At 40.2% G+C, this 22,487-nt stretch overlaps 2 protein-coding genes across 2 annotated transcripts; both read left to right on the top strand.

Annotated features, from left to right (window-relative positions):
- The first annotated feature begins 898 nt into the window (after positions 1-898).
- On the top strand, positions 899-14,154 carry LOC135933691 (E3 ubiquitin-protein ligase TRIM35-like). Its single transcript, XM_065471816.1, has 5 exons — positions 899-904; positions 1,249-1,418; positions 1,466-1,544; positions 13,108-13,836; positions 13,948-14,154. Exons 1-5 carry the CDS (start codon positions 899-901, stop codon positions 14,152-14,154), a joined length of 1,191 nt encoding a protein of 396 aa, XP_065327888.1.
- Positions 14,155-19,555: 5,401 nt separating this feature from the next.
- On the top strand, positions 19,556-21,258 carry LOC134639101 (nuclear factor 7, brain-like). The gene has a single exon (XM_063490148.1). The coding sequence runs from the start codon at positions 19,656-19,658 to the stop codon at positions 21,075-21,077; it is 1,422 nt and encodes a 473-aa protein (XP_063346218.1). The 5' UTR covers positions 19,556-19,655; the 3' UTR covers positions 21,078-21,258.
- Positions 21,259-22,487: the final 1,229 nt, after the last annotated feature.

Here is a 22,487-nt window from a genome sequence, read left to right as displayed (position 1 = left end):
GCCATTCACCCCATACTCCCTGAGCACCCCCAAAGGACCCCCCAAGGGACACGGTCGAATGCCTTCTTCAAGTCCACAAAACACATGTAGACTGGTTCGGCAAACTCCCATGCGCCCTCAAGTATCCTCGAGAGGATAAAGAGCTGATCCAGTGTTCCACGACCAGGACAAAAACTGCATTGTTCCTCCTGTATCCGAGGTTCGACTAACGGATGGACTCTCGTTTCCAGCACCCTGGCATAGACTTTCCCAGGGAGTTGGAATACACCCTCTGGTCCTCTTTCTTAAAGATGGGGACCACCAATCTGCCAGTCCAGGGGTATTGCCCCTGATCTCCACGCAACATTGTAGAGACGTGTCAACCAAGAAAGCCCTACAACATCCAGAGCCTTCAGGAACTCGGGGCGGACCTTGTCCACCCCACGGGCTTTGCCACCAAAGAGTTGTTTAACTGCCTCAGTGACCTCGCCCCCAGAGATTTGCGGGTCATCCCTTTTGTCCCCAGACTCTGCTTCCGCCACAGAAGACGTGCCAGTGGGATTGAGGAGGTCCTCGAAGTATTCCTTCCACCGCCTGACAATTTTCTCAGTCGAAGTCAGCAGCACTCCACCCGCACTATGCACAGTGCAGGTAGAACACCGCTTTCCCCTCCTGAGTTGCCTAACGGTTTGCCAGAATCTCTCTCTTCGAAAGTCTTTTTCCATGGCCTCTCCTAACTCCTCCCACACCCGAGTTTTTGCTTCAGCCACGGCCCTCGCCGCATTCCGCTTGGCCTGTCGGTACCTATCAGCTGCCTCCGGAGTCCCACAGGCTAACCAAGCCCGGTAGGACTCCTTCTTCAGCTTGGTGACAGGCACCAACTACCTTGCAGCCACAGCTCAGTGCAGCGGCTTCGGCAATGGAGGTGCAGACCTGTGGCCTAGAGTGTCCTGTTGCCACATGCACTTATGGACACTCTTATGTTCGAACATGGTGTTCGTTATGGCCAAACTGTGGTTTGCATAGAAGCCCAATAACAAAACACCACTTGGGTTCAGATCTGGGAGGCTGTTCCACCCAATCACGCCCTTCCAGGTCTTGCTGTCGTTGCCCACGTGAGCATTGAAGTCTCCCAGTAGGACAACAGAGTCCCCAGGGGGAGCACCCTTTCAGTGCCCCACCCAGTGACTCCAAGAAGGCTGGGTACTCTGAACTGCCGCTCGGCACATAAGCACAGACGACGGTCAGGACTTGTTCCCTGACCCAAAGGTGAAGGGAACAAACCCTCTCGTCCACTGGGAGATTCTGGGAGAGCAAGCCGAGGGGATACCAAGATACCCACCCAAGCCCGCTGCCTCTCACCAGGGGCAACGTCAGACTGAGACAGAGTCCAGCCCCTCTCCAGGAGGCTGGTTCCAGAGCCCAGGCCATGCGTTGAGGTGAGCCGGACTATATCTAGCTGGTACCTCTCAACCTCACGCACTAGCTCAGGCTCCTTCCCCACCAGAGAGGTGACATTCCATGTCCCAATTGCCAATCTTGGCGGAGGTCCTAATTACCGGGAGGTAATTACCGGGAGGTAATTAGTTATAGTGTTTAACTACAGGCACACCCTATGTGACGGTTCTCTGTCCTTATTTAGTGAGGATGTTTTACATCCTGCTCTTTATGTCCTATATATGCTTTCTTCATGGGTGATAAGTATCTGAACTAGCGGGCCTGCTGAAGCGCAGACCCTACAGTGGTAGACAAACAGAAGAAGATGGCCAAGTGATAAATATATTATTATTATATTATGAGCTCCAGTAGATTTTCTTAATGGAAAAACTGTGATCAGCTAACTTGTTGCTCTTTGTTGATTAACACAACTGAATTCATTAATACATAAGACAATGTTTCACAGTTATCTCAGCTGAGTTCCATTTCCTAGTATAATGATTGAATTCAGTGAATGAATCTAAGCATCATCAGCTGAAATGTAAATTAATCTCCGCTACACTTGATGTAACCCAACACTGACCATAAGAACCACAGCCACTGTGTATCGGTTTATCTTGCATGTCAGTTTATCTTGCACATAACTACTCAGTGCTCTCTTTGCAGGACATTTCACAATATGAAATTAAATAATCAATCAAAATTATGTTTGTTGAGCTGAAGTAGAAACGTTATGTCATGAAGAAATGTTACTCCCTTTATTTGCATTCGTCTTCTGTAGCGCTAGCTAGATGGTGACTACAACATGTAGACAACTTCACTTGTTCTGGTCAACTTTAACCCCTGACTATAAACGCTATAAATGATACAGTTGAAACTAAAGTAGCAAGCCTGTACAAATAATTTGTTACTTCCCACCTCTGCACTAGAATTTTCACATAGTACAATGAAGTACAAATGCTTCATTATGAAGAATGAACACAAAGTTCCAACAGTAAACAAACTTGGAGGAAACTTTGCAAGGATGTTTTCCTTTGCTTGGGTGAGTTGTCTGTCAGACAAAATTTTCACCCACTTATTCACATCCTCGGTGTGGCATGTGGTAGAACTTGACCTAAGCGGCTAAAGAAGGGCAGGAGACAGATGCTGTCCAGTGTAGCGAGTGATTTAGTCACCATTTTTGTGACCAAACAATATTTACAAAAATAAATAAGAAACTAAACTCCATAGTTAACTCAGTTCAAATAAACATAACTGAACTTAAATCAACGGAAATTAAGGTCACATGCACACAGCTACACTGACCTGGTCCCTTTCTCTTCAAAAACCCGCGTTCTTCTGCTTAAATAGTTCAATTAACCAAACAATCTCAGCCTGGACTATTCCATTAGGTAGGTAAGGCAAACATTTCTATACTCAAATGTATTCTTCTACTCTTTCCTAGCAATAAAAACTCTGCGGTGTAATCAATACATATCACAACACTAAATCGATTTCTCTACAAACACTTTAAAATCAGCTTTATTAAATTACAAGGATTCTCCCCCTTCTTCACCTGGTCTCTTCATGTGACCTCAGAGTAACCCAGAAGCTATAAATACAGGGAAAATACAGTGAAACTACATTTCCCCCTTTTGTTCCTGCATGGAAGACAGGTTGGTAAGGTGAGTTCAAACTAAACCAATTAACAGTTGCAATAAATAACATGTTAACTTAACAAACTTGTCAGAATTGATTTAAACCAAGATGTTATGTTACATAATCTGTAAAAGTGCAAAACATAAACAAACCCGGGATAGTACATGTTTGCCTTCTACAGAATACATATGAGATATTGCTAAATCAAAACAAGAATGTTAACTAAGAATATCTGTCTTTTAACTCTGGACAAAAGGTGTTCTCATGGCATCCTTCTCTCTTCTGGTCTGTGATAGGTTTCTAGCTTGAACCTATTCGCTGGAACGTTGAAGGCAATGTAATTACACAGCAAGCAAGACACGAAGTAGGCAAGTTCTTTATGTTTCACGTGCACGGGAGAGAACTGGACAGGCGCCGTTCCTTCGCTTGACCCCGGTTGCTCTCGTCCGCTCCCCGTAGCACTGCTCTTTTATTGTGGTTACATGAATATGCATAGGTTCATTAACATATAACAGCTTACATAGGTGTACATGTGAACAAAGAATAGCCTGTGTGTGTGTGTGTGTGTGTGTGTGTGTGTGTGTGTGTGTGTGTGTGTGTGTGTGTGTGTGTGTGTGTGTGAAATGTGACTCCTCAAAGCTGGTGCCAGGAGTCTAGCGCTCCATCTAAACAAAAGGCTCTTAGACTCAAACAGATATACGTGTGTTTGCTATACCATATATCAGCAAGAGAAGATACGACCTCTCATAGGAGGTGTGTGATCTATACCAGAACACTCTGAGGAGGAGTGAACGCACTCCCCTCTTCATGCTACACAGAGTTGTTACAGACCTCCTAGGATGAGACATTCTTTCAATCTACAAATGATTATATACTTCTAAGCATATATGAGTAAATATTTCTAAGCATAAATGACAATCAACAATACAAAACCTAACATTCCCCCCTTTTTGGCTGTTATGCTAGAAAAGTACCCAGTTATGAATACCTCACGTCTGACAGTGTCAATGCAACCATTTTTATACTCAGCATATGTCAATCACTCTAAATTACTGTAACGCACACAGTTTGACAAATGTATTAGAAGTTATCCAATTTTTCATTGATCTCATTCAATGGTAAACTGCATCCTACAAGTGAACAAATGAATTGTTAATGGTCAAAAGAGAAATTAACATTTTCAAAACACTCCAGCTTGGTGGTGCTCCTCTGCAAGACATGTAAATCACACGTCTCTCTACAGGGTGGTTTTGTAGCGCGTCATAAATGTCTCTTCCAGTTGTTTCCATCACTGTCCATAGGACCAGAGTCCAAATGTATGTAGAATAGACATTCAAACACACCAGTTGAGTTTGTTGTTTGTCAACGTGGGTCTCAGCTATCTTGAAAGCTGCAGACCTCTTCAGCACTCTAGTTTTATGGCCTCTGCCAACCCCCATCACCTCACTTCAGGCCTCTGTCCTGTGGGGGATATTTACGACTCCTCCATTGTCCATTCTCTCTGCAGGAAAAAATCCTCTATGGAAAAGATGCTGGATCCAGTTATCTTACTGCTGTTATGATCCCAGCAGTCTTCAGTGTGCCATAGTATGCACAGTATAGTGACACAGCATTAGGTGATGTTCATAGGAAACTGCTGTCATCACCACCATCGCTTCTGGTTCCTGTGCTTTTCACAGAATCATGATGCCATCCTCGAACTCCCCCTGCGCTGTCGATTGGAGCTTGGCACGCTCCCCTCATCCTTCAGGTGCCCGTCTGTCGTCCACAATCTCCTCTGTTGGTCTCTGGAAAGCCCCCTTGGCACAGCTCTCATTCCAACGCAGCTTCGTGGTCCTTGCTGTGGCTCCAAAGTCTGATCTCATGATGGGCCCCAAACAGCTCGACCTTTGACCTCAACCACTTCCTTGGCTGTCAGCTATGCCTGGAATGGGTTCGCTTCTCACTGGGCCTCAGAAGATTTCTCAGGAGGTTCCTTTCAGCAATACCCTGGACTGCTGCACCTGTATTTCCTTGCTAGGAGGAAAAAACTTCTATCTGGAAAGCATGTCAATCATCATCAAACCACATTCTTTAGTTCAGTGAGCTCCATCTATGGACCATCAAAGCCTCGTCTGAACATGGATACACCACTTGCATAGGTTTAATACCTGTAAATGAACTGTTAATCACACAAAAATCATAAAAACATAGTTTAGAAAACATAAAAAAAGATAGTTTCATGTAACTCTGTAATTCTGGACCCCTCCTCTTGACGCATGGACACTCCCATGAGTCAACTCATCAAACCTAGATTCCTGTCTGAAATAAAAAGTTAGCTAGATCATGTCCCAGGCAACATCAGGGTGTCTCCCCCTCTGGAGCAGCACCACCCCGGACCTATAATACTGCAATAAAAGATGTTAGTGTGTTTTGCATATTAGGTTTGCTTAAAACCCCGCTCCGCCAGGAGCCTGCATACACACCATCATGGCCTGGAAAACAAGATCTAGAAGTAAAATCAACCTTCACACTTATAAACAATTGTATAATAAGAGTAATAAAGCACTCAGCATCAACAGGACAAGTATCATGTGCAGGTTTTCTCAAATCAGTAAACTGCAATTATTGGCATAATTCGCCTCAGACATGGATCATCCCATGTACTCAGTTAACATTAATGTAATAGGTGACTTCCCTTAAGCAAAGTCACTCCACTTAGCTATCACTAGGAGCTCAGTAGTGGCCAGCTAATGAGCCCCATATTAAACTACTCCATAAACACTGCATCTCTCATTTGCTTTCTCATGTTACTTGTCCGTCTCTGCTGAACCCTCTACATGCACACTTAGAAAAAACAAACATTAGCAACACACATGGACAATCCTGGAGGTCAGGCACAAATTGACAGGCTCCAGAGGTGCTATAAAAGGACCATAAAGTTAGCCATCCATATCTGTGGAAACAAGTGACACTAGTTTCAACACAGGAAATGTTTCACATGTTATTCACATCGTCAAAATAACCTTCACATTTTCCCAACAACACAGTGTAACTGCATCACCAACTCATAACCTGCAAACACAGTTTTCTTCACACATAAACCCAGAAATCCTGTAGTAGAAAAACATCAACCAGCTATCCTGGTATAAATCACATGATCAAATCACATGAAGAACTATAATGCTGTAGAAATGTTAGCGCTGCGCAGGTGTATACACACTTTCTCACAGTTACCTCTGTGAGCAACACAAGGTAGTGAATAACACCCTTGGTAGATGCAAACACAGAAAGTGGCATTTAAAAGGCTAAATCATCATGCAACCTCGGATGGTGCTATCATCTTCCTGCTCCTGTAAAAAGAAACACACATAGATTCATCTGCACCTTTGTCAGGTGGGGGTTAACTTCGCACAGTGATGTTAAATCAGTCAGTCAGTTTTATTTCTCTTACTCATTTGTCATTCACTCATTCATGCATTCATTCATTCTTTGCTAAAAGTGGAACCCATCGACGCATTCAGTTTCCACACATAGCAAAATGACGTCATTTTAAAAAGAAAGGAATTTAGACTGGATTTTCTCGTTGAATCCTTTTGGACAGGAACTTATTTTCTAATTGTCCCAGATAAGTTTCTCCTGAGCCCATTTTAATGTGGAGAAACTCACTTGCAACAATTTTCTCGACGTGTCGTATAGCGCTTTTGTTCTAATCGTGCAGATCTGCTCAAATAGAGATCATCAAACAAAACTTTCAGTGCACTGTGAAAGTATCAAAAAATAAAAAGGCCTCGTTCAGTCATGACACACGCTCCTCATCTCAGGAGGGTAAATCATACCATTAGCAAGATTTATCAAACCATCATACTAATTGGCAGGCTCAACTTCACAACAAAAGAAAAATCATCAGCTAGATTAATTCCAAACCAACCATCAGCCGCACAACACACAACATAAGCCTAATGTCTTATTAGCTATGAATTTAATCTGTACCTTTTTACTCATTTAGGCCACAGATTTTATTTAGTTTTCCTTTTTCCCCTTCATCATAAAACATGTGACATGTTGTCATGCATTTCACAAAAGAAGTGTGTTCTTATGTATTCAGAGTAAGGTACCTGGGTGCAGGATTCATTCACACATCACAACAGGAAACTCAGTGTTTTAGAGTCTCCACTCCAATAAACTCCAACACATCTCATTCACTCGTGCTAGAATTCAATCACCTTTCCTTAATCTAAGAACGATCAATAAATTTGCATATCAGCTATTAACCCACTAAGTTGACAGGACAACAGAAATGCATGTTCAAAATATTATCACAACAATAGAATTTCCCTCATACAGTAAAATATTTTGTGCTGCATCAATCAAGCAGAAAGCATCTCCCAATTTACTATATTAACTACTAAATTTATTGTCTGATCACTGGTTGGTCAAACCAAAATCTTTTTCCCACAAAAATTAAACTGTTGTCCTGCAACCTAGAGAGTTAACTGTCAGCATTGGATAAATTCAGTATTTAATAACAAGTCTCTGTTAAATTTACACTATTTTAGCACTGATGAGAGATAACAAGCTGATTTTCATTGCATATGTGTTTGTGTTATTAGGCAGGTTTAATCAATGTGTCTGGAGCTGCATCTCCAGCAGGGCATGTTCTTAAAGCTGCCTTTCCTACACACTTCTCTGCTATTAATTGATCATTTTTAACTAACGTGCTATGAGTCCACTGATCTTTGCATCACACGAGGTGACTTGGACAAGATGATAAACAGACTCACATGCTCAAGATGCTGCCTAATCTTCATGAGCTCTCTTGTGTTTGTGTTAGTAGGGTTAATGCATGTTCTGCTTGTGTGTGTGATTTTGTCTATGTTTCTTTTTGCAGTGTTTCAGACTCTTTCACAGTTTTCCAACGTAAGCAGTCAGTTTATTTTCCCCAGGTTTGCTAACCCAAAATTTTGATTTCCCACATTAAACAACAGCATTCCTCTGTGTTCTCACCTACTGCTCCCACTCTGTTGTCCTCTCCCACTTCAACAGTCCAACAGCCGGCAGTTCTTCTTCAGCTTTGTCCTGTGTCCCACTGTCTCTTCTTGCCATTTTCTCCAAAGGTGGCAAATGTCAACTTCCAACAGTCTCCTCAAACGTTCTTTTCACAAGCACAGTGAAGTTGCAGCTTGCTGGAAACACAGTGCCATCCATCCAGTAAGTCAGGATGATGGGTTTGCTCTTCTTCTCCGATGCTGTTTGTCCACACTGCTGCTGCTTGCTGGGTCTCCTTGCTCAGGACTTTGCTACTGTCTCTTTATCTGCCACGTTATTGCTCTTTGGAACTGCATTCCTTGTCTTCAGGGAGGAGTGAGAGCTCGTTTGTGAGGTTGAGGGACACATGGAGCTGTAAATAAGTTAGCCAGAAACCTGGCCTGAATGTTTCCAATTATCTTAAACTATAACTTTATTCCGACTGCTGCATGTGGAAAACTGATCCAGGTCTGCTTTTCATCTGAAAGTGACAAAACTAAGACATTTTCCATTATTATCATCACTGCTTAACCGACACACAGAATTCTCTCTCTGTATTTTGAACTCGTCTTCCTTAAAAGCAGAAATGAGATTGTAGTTGTTTCTTGGCTGATAGACACAAAACCCTTTTCCTATAATCATTTTTCATCTATAATGTAGATTCTGTCTCTTTTTACTCTTTTTTTTCCCTTTACACTAGCTGGTGACCTGCAGAATCACCGCTCTCACAATTGGAGACAATTACTTTTACACAACGCACACACACACTGCGACATCAGGCACATTCACACTCACTCTTTTCATCTGCACAAATGAATCATATGGCTGATGATATGTGCCATGATGATCCATAAGTATGATCACAAGTTTATTTAATTATTTTTCAACCCAACAAAGCAAATACACAAGAACATGATGCTGATGCTATGAACACTCTACACACGAGTCAAGATGCAGGAATACTGCTGCGCATCTGAAAGAAGAAGCTGAACTCACGGATACGCTACATACACGAGTTATCATAGTTCTCTTCCCCTTTCTTTGATGAGTTCTCAGCCAGCTCCCGATCTGATAATGTGTAGCTTGCTCATCAGCTCAGAAGAGACAGCAACACAACCTCACACAGTGGTTGCGTGCTTTGCCCACAGTGGCAAAGACTTACATTTTCATATTCAATTCAGCTTCTCCATTTATGTAGTTTTCAACTGCTTCATATAGGGTGCAGCATATTAGTTGTTGTCATAGGTGTGCTCTATATGTCAACAATGGCTCATAATAAGACGATAGTCTTTCAAACAGGTCAAGTGCCCCTATGCACGTCATTAATTTAAATATTTACCTGTTTTACTTCATCTCATATGTCATTGTACTGTATTTGAGCAACCTTAAGCTTAATGCAGATTACTGTTAACAACTGGATAAATTAATGGTCTGGAGCACAGGCTGTTGTTGATCAGGGCAATCTAAAGAATCTAAACATTTTGTGTCAGCAAGGGGTGGGGGAAAGCCATTCACCAGAGCATATCTTAACTGCTGCTGATGTGGGCTGGCCTTCTCCACACGCTCTTCAAGGCTGCTGTTTTCCTGAAAACTTCTAACATTTGACATTCTCCCGCGACCAGTTTACGCCCATGACAGTTATGAGAATATAAATACCTCGCACTGTTGGGAGTAAATTCTTGCAAAAATGTGTCGTCTCCCTGTGAGGCAGTCTTACTTGCTCGGGAACCCATGATAACAACAACCGTGTCACAGACCATGCCTGCTCCGCAGCATTCACACAACAACACAAAATAGGCCTACTCCGGACTCACACCGGACCACTCGGGACACCAACCCCGTTCCGGGACCCTAACCCCGTTCTGGGACACTAACCCCGTTCTGGGACACTAGCCCAGTCGCGCGATAAAGCCCAATGAAGGGACGCTCGGGACACAAACCCAGGGCGATTTTCAAAACCGGACACTCACCAGACGCTTGGGCGATTTTACCAAAACCTCTCTTTCGGGACCCTAACCCAGTTGTGGGACACTAACCCAATCTTTCGCAATTATAGAGTCACTCTTTCAACTTACTCGGCGTTGCTTAGCGTGTAATATCAGCCTCGGATCCCGCCGATCGTCATTCGTCGAGGAGAGAAAACGGACAGCTAATCCACCAATCCGATGACAAATTCTCACGTCTCGTTGACGTCAGGGTTCTCTCCTCGGTGAATGCCGACTCCAGGGATCCGGCGTCGAAGGACCAATTAATGATAGGTTTCTAGCTTGAACCTATTCGCTGGAACGTTGAAGGCAATGTAATTACACAGCAAGCAAGACACGAAGTAGGCAAGTTCTTTATGTTTCACGTGCACGGGAGAGAACTGGACAGGCGCCGTTCCTTCGCTTGACCCCGGTTGCTCTCGTCCGCTCCCCGTAGCACTGCTCTTTTATTGTGGTTACATGAATATGCATAGGTTCATTAACATATAACAGCTTACATAGGTGTACATGTGAACAAAGAATAGCCTGTGTGTGTGTGTGTGTGTGTGTGTGTGTGTGTGTGTGTGTGTGTGTGTGTGTGTGTGTGTGTGTGTGAAATGTGACTCCTCAAAGCTGGTGCCAGGAGTCTAGCGCTCCATCTAAACAAAAGGCTCTTAGACTCAAACAGATATACGTGTGTTTGCTATACCATATATCAGCAAGAGAAGATACGACCTCTCATAGGAGGTGTGTGATCTATACCAGAACACTCTGAGGAGGAGTGAACGCACTCCCCTCTTCATGCTACACAGAGTTGTTACAGACCTCCTAGGATGAGACATTCTTTCAATCTACAAATGATTATATACTTCTAAGCATATATGAGTAAATATTTCTAAGCATAAATGACAATCAACAATACAAAACCTAACAGTCTGTATTATGCTGGTGTTTCCAACATACAACAAGTAAGTCAAACTTCCTTTTTATACCTGGTCTTAGACATTTTATGGTGTGCTAGACTAGCGCTCTCTGTGAATTGAAACACCTTTTCATGATTATTCTCATCTAAGTGTCTCTCGGATCTGCTCCTCTTTAGATTTTAGCACAAATCTAAAGTGACGAAACATTTCTCCAACTGAAAACGCAACGTCCAGATGAACAGAATGAACTTTGTGGGATTTCCTTACCTGGATGACTGAGCATGCATCAAGTGTAACTTGATGCATGCTCAAGTTACACTTGATGTAACCAGTTACAACCAAGTGTAACTGGTTACTTTTGAAAACTGAACCTAATCTCAAATTCTTCAGTTGGGATAATGTCTCACAATGAGTTCTTTTACAGGGCCAAGTCTTTCATGACATTGCATCTGAAGAAAAGGATCTGAATGTTTATTTTCGCTTATATGCCTGATTGTCCTGATTGAAACAATAGAATTGTTGATATTTTGCAGGACGTTAACCTAATGAATGAAATAAAAACTGTATGAGGACGCTCCATGTTTATGACAATGCACCATGCAGCACTAAAAGGTACATGAGCTGGACAATAAAAGCAGTCAAGTAAAGTCCAAAGAGAAGAAAGAGGGGTAATAAAAAAATAAGGAAAAGATATTTCTGAAGCATGATTAGATCATGATGGACCAGATTGCTTTTGGAAAATGAATACCTTAAGCTTAAATGATCTAAAAAATAATGTTAAACAATAGAAACAAACTTCATTAAGCATTACAATATAAGACAATCATGCATCTGTCATTAATGATAATAAAATTAGTAAATATTATATTACAATGAACTATTTTATCAGTTTCTGTTTTACTCTGTGGCAAAGGAAGCTTTTCACAATTCTCCACTCCTCGTTTTTTAGTCTACCATAAACTTTCAATTGAATTCAATTTTATTTATATAGCACCAAATCACAACAACACTTGCCCCAAGATGCTTTATGTTGTAAGGTAAACCCTACAGTGATAAAAAGAGAAATAGCCCCAACAGTCCTATGACCCCGTATGAGCAAGCACTTTGGTGACAGTGGGAAGAAAAAACTCCCTTTCAACAGGAAGAAACCTCCAGCAGAATCGGACTCATCCTCCACAACTGGTTGGACTGAGGGGAAGAAGACATGACAAAGACATGCTGTGGAGCCATAGATTAATAATAACTAAAAATTACATGCAGAGAGAACTATTGCAGTGTAACTACGGGAGGATTCTGGGTCACCTGATCCAGCCCTAACTATAACCTTTATCAAAAAGGAAAGTTTTAAGCCTATTTTTAAAAGGAGAGATAGTGTCTGTCTCCCAAATCCAAACTGGAAGCTGGTTCCACAAAAAAGGGGCCTGAAAACTGAAGGCTCTGCCTCCCATTCTGCTTTTAAATACTCTTTAAATACTCTAGGTATGACTGTGCAATGACAATAAAGAGTTAACTTAACCACAAGTAAGCCCACAGTCTGAAAGCTGAAGGCTTACTTGTCAGTCTGAAGGTAACATTATACAGGTTTCAGGTGACATCCCATTCTGTATAAAAGTTATAAAAGCAAATAGTAAAGTGTTGGGAATTTAAAAATTAACCAGGAAAAGATCTGGATGAAACTGCAGATTATGAATATTACATTGCTTAAACCAGGACACCATTACAGGAGGTGAGAACTCAACTGATCTTATTTGGAGGACTGAGAGGGACAATCTGAAAGAAATAACATTTAGTGAGTTTTTCTTTAAATTTTGAGAAGAGCAAAAATGGCTGAGGAACCAACTTTTATCAAAAGCCACCTGAGTTGTCATCTGTGTTCAGAGACCTTCAAAGATCCTGTAACTCTGACCGGCAACCACAGCTTCTGTTCAAGCTGCCTGAAGACATTCTGGGAACAAAAGAAAAATAAAAACTGTCCACGTTGTAAAAGACAAAATTCAAAAAAGTATCCTGAAATTAACTTTCCTCTGAAGGAGATGGCTGATTAGTTTGCTGAGAGACAGAAAGCGTGGACTGTATGCAGTAAACATCAAAAGGAGCCCCAACTGTTCTGTGTGGATGAAGAAAAACCTCTGTGTCCTGTCTGTGATTTTCCTCACCAGCAGAGTCACAAAGTGGTTCCTGTAGAAGAAGCAGTCAGTGACCTGAAGGAGCAGCTGAAATCTGACTTAAAGTCTCTGCAGGACAAGAGGAACAAATACAAACAAGTGGAGGAAACATACAATGAAATGAGGGAACACATGAAGAAGCAGCTGTTGTTCACAGAGAGGCAGATCAGAGCAGAGTTCAACAAGCTCCACCAGATCCTGAAAGAGGAAGAGGAGTCCAGACTGGCAGCTCTGAGGGAGGAAGAGGAGCAGAAGGGGAGGACTATCAGCAGAGAGATGAAGATGATTGAGGAGCAGATCTCCTCTCTGTCAGACAGCATCTGTGCTGTTGAAGAAGAGCTGCAGAAACACTGCGTGCCATTCCTCAGCAGTTACAAAGACACTCAGAGCAGAGCCAGAGCCCAGAGCTCAGTGTCAGATCCACAGCTGGTCTCAGGAGCACTGATAGATGTGGCCAAACACCTGGGCAACCTGTCCTTCAGAGTGTGGGAGAAGATGAAGGAGAAGGTCCACTTCAGTCCTGTCATTCTGGACCCAAACACTGCACACCCCCGTCTCTATCTGTCTGATGATCTGACCAGTGTGAGACGTGGAGACACAAAGCAGCAGCTTCCTGATAATCCAGAGAGAAACACTTATTCTGCCACTGTTTTTGGCTCTGAGGGCTTCAGCTCAGGGAAACACAGCTGGGTGGTGGAGATGGGAGACCATCCTGAGTGGAATGTGGGTTTAGTTAAATAGTCAGTTGACAAAAATGAGTCATCTGTTTCACCAACATATGGATTCTGGTGTTTATTGCACCGTAGTGGAAAATACACTAATGGTGTTGGTCAGACTGTGACAGTGAAGAAGAGTCTCCAGAGGATCAGAGTCCAGCTGGACTATGACAGGGGGGAGGTGTCCTTCTATGACCCTGAAGACATGACTCACATCTACACTCACAGAGACACTTTCACTGAGAAACTCTTCCCATATTTCAGTGTTGGAGAGGCAGGAGACGCCAAAACCTCTGATATCAGAATCTGTCAGACTGAGATTTGATTGTAAAGTGATTTTTTTTATTTTAACTGTTTTTTCAGTACAGCAGCAGGTTAATTTTAGGGAAATTATTAATCACACTGTCTAACTTCATTATCAGGTTTTATTTCATTTTGTTGATCTAGTGGAACTATTAGCAATTCATTGAAACCAAAGCAACGTTTTCATGTGAAAATCTTGTGACCCACTCGAGTTTCTGTAAGAAACTTTTACATTTTTTTCTTGTTTCTTTTAAATTAATATTTTCAGAATATTTCTCATGTTGTTCATGTAAATATTTTTGATAGTTTTAAAATCTGAATGATGATGATTTCTTTGCTTTTCAAAGTTGTTGAGTGTGAACAGCAAACTGTGACACTTCTTAAAAGAAGGATTAATGATTAAACATCAGCAAGAGTCAACTTTACAACTACAAGATTTTAATTTCCTGATTATCAGCATCTTGTTTTCAGTTAAATAACATTTGAAAGTAACACGTCTTCTTTAAAGTTTTCCAAATTCAAAGAAATGACTTCTAAGTTCTGACGCTGTCTCATCAGTGTAACTACACTTGATTGATTTAATTAAAAATGTTATTTCTTGTGTTGTTTTTAATCTTAATCAGAAGCTGACATCTCTCACAGTTTGAAAGATTTCTGGATCTTCTCATGTTTCATAATTAGGTTTTAATTTGATTTTCAAACTTCACTCTCAGTCTCAGTGTTTCAATGAATCACCTTTGATTTGTACTTCAATGTTATTCTTTAACTGCTCTCTTTGATTATTGAGATCACAAAATGTTTCTGTGAAGTGAAATAAATCAAATTCAGTGATTAAATGAATTCAGATTCATTTAACATGGAAACTCACTTTGATTGTTGTGTTTACATTTAACTGACTCCTTAGAATAAAATATTATTTGCTTCTATTAGTTTGTAAATATCCTTGTTGTGCTGAAGCTGTTTTATTGAAACAATCAGCAGATTTTATAAAATCAAGAATTTATTTTAAGCAGCTACATTTTAAATCTTTTTTTCAGACCAACATTCACATTTAACCCCAGACAGAAATCAAATGTAATCATTGATAAACTTTACATTCTCACAGCTAATCTGTATGTTTACAAACTCAGAAAATAGTTTGTATGAACAAAGCTGCAGAGATTTCAGATGAAGGTCCAGCTTTATAATAGTGGTGTTTTATTTGTATATTATATTTACGCACAAGATGGAGACAAAGTTCATATTTTGTTCTCTAGTAAAAATGTTTACACTGTAAACATTTACACTTATCCCATTTTTAAATGTAAATCATTAAATGTTAGAAATGACTTCACTTAACAGATAAACAGAACACTAAGACTGAGCCAAGATCATCTGTAAATATTTTAAATAAACAAATAAAATGTCTAATCACACTTTCACTTCAGGTCAGTGTCAGTCTGATCAGCTCAAATCCAGAATCCTGCTGCGATAAAGCAAATTGTCTCTTTAGGATCAAATCAAACCAATTCTGCAGATGTGGTCGCTGTAGTGTCTGTAAGTTTGAGTCTTGTGTGTCTGCAACACCACACATTCAGAGGGAGAGAGGGCAGTACAGGCCTCGACCAACACCCACAAAGCTCTCCTGCGGGGAAAGAATCTGGCCAAAACTCCACTGGTTAAAATGTCTCTGCTCTCTGGTGTCACTGTAGTGCAGAGGCTTCAGAACTAGAATCCTCTGGTTTAAAGATTTCTTCAACATTAAATAATCCAGTGACAGTTGTCTGTATTTCCACCGCTGCACGCAAACAATAACTGTTAACAATGAATTCAGCAAATTTTATTTTTCAAATTATAAACAAATACAGTTTAAAACAGCATTTCTGTCGCTGCCACAGTGTAACTCACATTAGGACCCCGTCCTCGTTTGGGCTGTTAAAAGTCAATTTACTCACGTGAGCAGGATTTCTCTCTGAGAGCAGGGAGCTGCCCACCAGATCGTGAAACTGTCACAGCACGTGTAAAGGAGACACTGCTCTGGTCTGTGATCTCTGGTCTCCCACTCAGAGACACAGGTTCCTGAGTGTCTAGCATTCCTACATCTATGGGGGGCGCTGAGAACACTCTTCGTGTGAGAGAAAATCTCCTCACGCAAATATGTAGAGCCAAATACTGTCAATAATGCAATGTTCTTAAGACTTGTCAGGTAGTCGAGCTTTTTAGTTCAATCAGCTGCATTTCGATGTCTTCTGTGTCCAGCCAGTTAAAGAGAGACACATCCAGCTGCTCATTAAAGCTTTCTGACTTGATCAGAAAAGAAAACATTGGTCCATACACCTGAAAGTCCTGAAAAGGCAGAGTGATTTCTGTCTTGAGTCTTCGGATGTATCCGTGTATTTCCGTGGTGCTGATGCTGCGCTGAGTGGGCAGCACCTGAAGCATGAAGCGCCTCTGTCAGTGCGCCCCAGGGTGGCTGTGGCTACAATGTAGCTTGCCATCACCAGTGTGTGAATGTGTGTGTGAATGGGTGGATGACTGGATGTGTAAAGCGCTTTGGGGTCCTTAGGGACTAGTAAAGCGCTATACAAATACACTATTTTTACCATTTGAAGTGTTGGAGTGTGGACGTTTCAACATTGCTTGAAAAAACTGCCAGCTAGTAACGTCTCTCACCGGTAGGCAAAGTGATTTTTAGCTAATTACAAGTTGAATCTGGTAGTTGGGGTGTGTTAGCTAAGATACTGTCATTAAGAAGCGCACAACTAATGTGTCTACTCGAGCTAATTTGCGATGTGCACCGCTGGCCTGGCCGTAGATATTTATTTTTAATGCACGTTTCAGATTAATTCATTGCGTGTCGTGCCATCAGTGCCAGCTGTGGTTAGAGTGCCCAGGGTTGCCAACCCCTGATCTATTGCTTTCCTCACATCAAGAAGCTGTCAATCAAAATCAATACAGCTCTTCCTGCATCTGGAGCTTGTGAAAGACTGTGTGAGACTCCTGTTCACTGCTGAACAGTTACAGCTTCACAGCAAGAACCTTGAGAGCAAACTGCTCCTGAAGCTCAACCATGACCTTCCTGTGAGAAATAGAGTGAAGAAATAGTGCATTTTTGATAAATATGCAGATATTGATGCACACCCATACAACTTCTGGTAAAGTGAGCTACCTTGTATGTACATATGTTGAAGTTGCCTCGTTCTAACGTTTTTTTCTGAGGCTGCTGTGCCATTTGGAGTAAAAGTGAATATAATGTATACAGCACATCTTGTCACTGGAAATGGTTTGCACTGTTCATATATTTATATTATTTATTGTAGTTATTGGTTAAAAAGCTTTATGTTGTGAAAAACTGAAATCTGGAAATTCGAATTCTTGTGCCTTATTTTGTTAATGTTTTTACATATTCTATTTGAAAATACTAAAATTTGTATATTCATTTATTTATTTATTTTTGTTTGTATGATAGCATTTTTTTAAGGTGAAAAATAAATCAGACATTACAACCAGTTACTCAGTACTTGATTAGTCTTTTCACCAACTACTTTACTCTTACTTGAGTAATTTTTTGGACGACTACTTTTCACTTTTACTTCTCTGTAGACTGGTGCCTAATAAACAAGCGAATAGTGCAGAAAACAGATTTTTCATGGGAAACTGGTCTCTTAGTTACTGAGAAAGAGAATTCAGTTCAATTCATTTTTTATATAGTGTCAAATCACAAAAACGGTCACCTCAAGGACGTTTTTGGGAGTCCGTACAACTCTAACCAAGTATAACACCATAGTTATTGTCTTAATTCACATGTCATGGTCTGAATAAAGCTCGTGTTTTGTGTGGATAGTTATGCTACAATCATGGCCAATAATCGGTATACCATACACACGTTGCTCCACGTTACGTACAATATTTTATTTGGTGAAAGTAATGAGGTTAGGATTGTAAAAAAACAAACAAAAAAAAACAACTGAATATTTCATTAATTCGGTTTATACAACCTGATTGGATCCCTTCATCCTGATGACTGCTGCTGTGGATAATGGACCCAAACCATCCTCTGCATCTCCTACTGGACCTGCAGATAAACACTTCCTTCAACAACTGTTTCAGCTTCACTGACACAAAGATACAGAAAATCTACACCTCACACCACAATCCCTGTACTCAGTTTAGACATAAGATCCTTATTGTGTCATATTATGTATTGATTTATTGAACACTTCACTCTTTGTATTTTTTCTTTCATTGGCTTCATTTAATGCATTTATAAGAGCTCTACAATGTTTTTGTTTTGTCTTTTTAATTATTTTTCAAAAAAGTGGATGTGATTGACAGCTTCGAGGCAGTAATACCTTAAACATGACTTTAACCAGAATCTGATTTGTGACATGTGACAGTAAATTCTTCTGTGTTGTCACAGTTCAGTGTCATATTATGTCATATCAACAAGTTTATATCAGTTTGTTTATTTTTTGATTATTAGCATTTCTGGTCTGTTCACTGTGATTTTTCTATTTATTTTTCATTATTATTTCGGTGACATCTCTAACACTGGTCAGCTCATCACATTTCAGTTCATGACAAACTTGAAAGTTGGAGTCTAAAGGTCTAAAATCTTATGCAGGTTTGAGGCCACAGACCAGGTAGTAAAAGCAGATATTGTGTTTGGTGGTTATTAATTATCTAGAACACCATGACAACATGTGAGCTCTCTAAAAGAACTTTGCTTTGTTAAAGGACTGTAAGGTTCAAGCTGTAAAGATGTGACATTTGATGAGTGTAGAAACTTTCCTGAACTGTAACGTGTTCAGAGACATTCAGAGATCCTGTGTCCCTGAACTACTTACAGGATGTAGTCAGTTTACAGTAATACAGTAATCTTTGATTGAATCTGGTCAAAGGAAATTAACTTCACTGGTATACATTTAGTTTATAACAAGCATATTGTATTATTTGAAAAAAATAAACTTTTGATTTCATGTATTTCAGCTGCATTTTACTCAGAATTATTGCTTCGTGTTTACGAGGGTCACGAATTTTTCTTTGTTTTGAGAGCAGAGGTCTGGCAGGTTGACAATCTAAACCCTGTGATGAATCCAAATTTAGGTCTTTGGCTGCAACAAAAAATTTAGTTAAAGCTGCAGATAAAAACTCTGAGAACATGCTGACGTTTTCTACCTGAACTTCTGAAACACCACAGCTTCACCTCCTTTGTGTCATTTTTATGTTCTGTTTAGGTTTCGTTTTTTTAAAAGGAGAAGTCAAGATTTTCTACATTTTTCACTTTGGTGTCGTTTTAAGGAGCACAAACTGAAAACTATCTGAATGACACAGACAGCGCCCTCTGACGGACACAAGTGTTATGTGCGTGTTTCAGTTTAACACGTGATTCATGAAAATGAAAGTAAATTCCGACACTTTTGAACTGAGTTGAGACGCCATTACAGGGAGTCAGATCTCTGCTGAAAAACACACGTTTGGAGGATTTTAATCAGAAAGTTCAAGAGACACTAATTTGGTGAGTTAATAATATTTAAAGATCAAATGGCTGACAAACTCGGACTTGTTGAAAATTACCTGAGCTGCCATGTGTGTTCAGAGACTTTCAGAGATCCTGTGTCTCTGAGCTGCAACCACAGCTTCTGTTCAAGCTGCCTGCAGAAATTCTGGGAACAAACTAAAAACAAAAACTGTCCCATTTGTAAAAGAAAATATTCAAAAGATTTTTATCCTGTGAACTTTACACTGAAAGAACTTGCTGATTCATTTTCTGGAAGAAAGAAATCTGGATCATCTGAGACAGAAAAAGGAGAGAAGAAATTAACAGTAGTGTGCAGTAAACATGAGGAAGTGCCTAAACTGTTCTGTGTGGACGAGCAGAGAGCTGTGTGTCCTGTGTGTGACTTTTCTCTCCACCAGAGTCACAAAGTGGTTCCTGTAGAAGAAGCAGTCAGTGACCTGAAGGAGCAGCTGAAATCTGACTTAAAGTCTCTGCAGGACAAGAGGAACAAATACAAACAAGTGGAGGAAACATACAATGAAGTGATTCAACACTCCAAGAAGCAGCTGTTGTCCACAGAGAGGCAGATCAGAGCAGAGTTCAACAAGCTCCAGCAGTTCCTGAAAGAGGAAGAGGAGTCCAGACTGGCAGCTCTGAGGGAGGAAGAGGAGCAGAAGGGGAGGACTATGAGCAGAGAGATGAAGATGATTGAGGAGCAGATCTCCTCTCTGTCAGACAGCATCTGTGCTGTTGAAGAAGAGCTGCAGAAACACTGCGTGCCATTCCTCAGCAGTTACAAAGACACTCAGAGCAGAGCCAGAGCCCAGAGCTCAGTGTCAGATCCACAGCTGGTCTCAGGAGCACTGATAGATGTGGCCAAACACCTGGGCAACCTGTCCTTCAGAGTGTGGGAGAAGATGAAGGAGAAGGTCCACTTCAGTCCTGTCATTCTGGACCCAAATACTGCAAACCGCTGGCTCTATCTGTCTGATGATCTGACCAGTGTGAGGAATGAAGACACAAAGCAGCAGCTCCCTGATAATCCAGAGAGAAACACTAAATATGCCGATGTTTTTGGCTCTGAGGGCTTCAGCTCAGGGAAACACAGCTGGGAGGTGGAGATGGGAGACCATCCTTGGTGGAATGTGGGTTTAGTTAAAGAGTCAGTTGACAGGAAGGGAGAGCGCTTTGTTTCACCTAAATATGGAATTTGGTGTTTAAAGCATAAAAGTGGAAAATACACTAATGGTGTTGGTCAGACTGTGACAGTGAAGAAGAGTCTCCAGAGGATCAGAGTCCAGCTGGACTATGACAGGGGGGAGGTGTCCTTCTATGACCCTGAAGACATGACTCACATCTACACTCACAGAGACACTTTCACTGAGAAACTCTTCCCACATTTCAGTATTGGAGAGGCAGGAGATGCCAAAACCTCTGATATCAGAATCTGTCAAACTGAGATTTGATTGTAAAGTGATTTTTTTATTTTAACTGTTTTTTCAGTTCAGCAGCAGGTTAATTTTAGGGAAATTATTAATCACACTGTCTAACTTCATTATCAGGTTTTATTTCATTTTGTTGATCTAGTGGAACTATTAGCAATTCAATGAAACCAAAGCAACTTTTTCATGTGAAAATCTTGTGACCCACTCGAGTTTCTGTCAGAAACTTTTACATTTTTTTCTTGTTTCTTTTAAATTAATATTTTCAGAATATTTCTCATGTTGTTCATGTAAATATTTTTGATAGTTTTAAAATCTGAATGATGATTATTTCTTTGCTTTTCAAAGTTGTTGAGTGTGAACAGCAAACTGTGACACTTCTTAAAAGAAGGATTAATGATTAAACATCAGCAAGAGTCAACTTTACAACTACAAGATTTTAATTTCCTGATTATCAGCATCTTGTTTTCAGTTAAATAACATTTGAAAGTAACACGTCTTCTTTAAAGTTTCCCAAATTCAAAGAAATGACTTCTAAGTTCTGACGCCGTCTCATCAGTGTAACTACACTTGATTGATTTCATTAAAAATGTTATTTCTTGTGTTGTTTTTAATCTTAATCAGAAGCTGACATCTCTCACAGTTTGAAAGATTTCTGGATCTTCTCATGTTTCATAATTAGGTTTTAATTTGATTTTCAAACTTCACTCTCAGTCTCAGTGTTTCAATGAATCACCTTTGATTTGTACTTCAATGTTATTCTTTAACTGCTCTCTTTGATTATTGAGATCACAAAATGTTTCTGTGAAGTGAAATAAATCAAATTCAGTGATTAAATGAATTCAGATTCATTTAACATGGAAACTCACTTTGATTGTTGTGTTTACATTTAACTGACTCCTTAGAATAAAATATTATTTGCTTCTATTAGTTTGTAAATATTCTTGTTGTGCTGAAGCTGTTTTATTGAAACAATCAGCAGATTTTATAAAATCAAGAATTTATTTTAAGCAGCTACATTTTAAATCTTTTTTTCAGACCAACATTCACATTTAACCCCAGACAGAAATCAAATGTAATCATTGATAAACTTTACATTCTCACAGCTAATCTGTATGTTTACAAACTCAGAAAATAGTTTGTATGAACAAAGCTGCAGAGATTTCAGATGAAGGTCCAGCTTTATAATAGTGATGTTTTATTTGTATATTATATTTACACACAAGATGGAGACAAAGTTCATATTTTCTTCTCTAGTAAAAATGTTTACACTGTAAACATTTACACTTATCCCATTTTTAAATGTAAATCATTAAATGTTAGAAATGACTTCACTTAACAGATAAACAGAACACTAAGACTGAGCCAAGTTCATCTGTAAATATTTTAAATAAACAAATAAAATGTCTAATCACACTTTCACCTCAGGTCAGT

The sequence above is a fragment of the Pelmatolapia mariae genome, linkage group LG12 (genome assembly GCF_036321145.2).
Source record: "Pelmatolapia mariae isolate MD_Pm_ZW linkage group LG12, Pm_UMD_F_2, whole genome shotgun sequence".
NCBI classification, from domain to species: domain Eukaryota; kingdom Metazoa; phylum Chordata; class Actinopteri; order Cichliformes; family Cichlidae; genus Pelmatolapia; species Pelmatolapia mariae.
The sequence above is the reverse complement of the archived record's forward strand: the minus strand, read 5'-3'. Positions and strand labels throughout refer to the sequence as shown.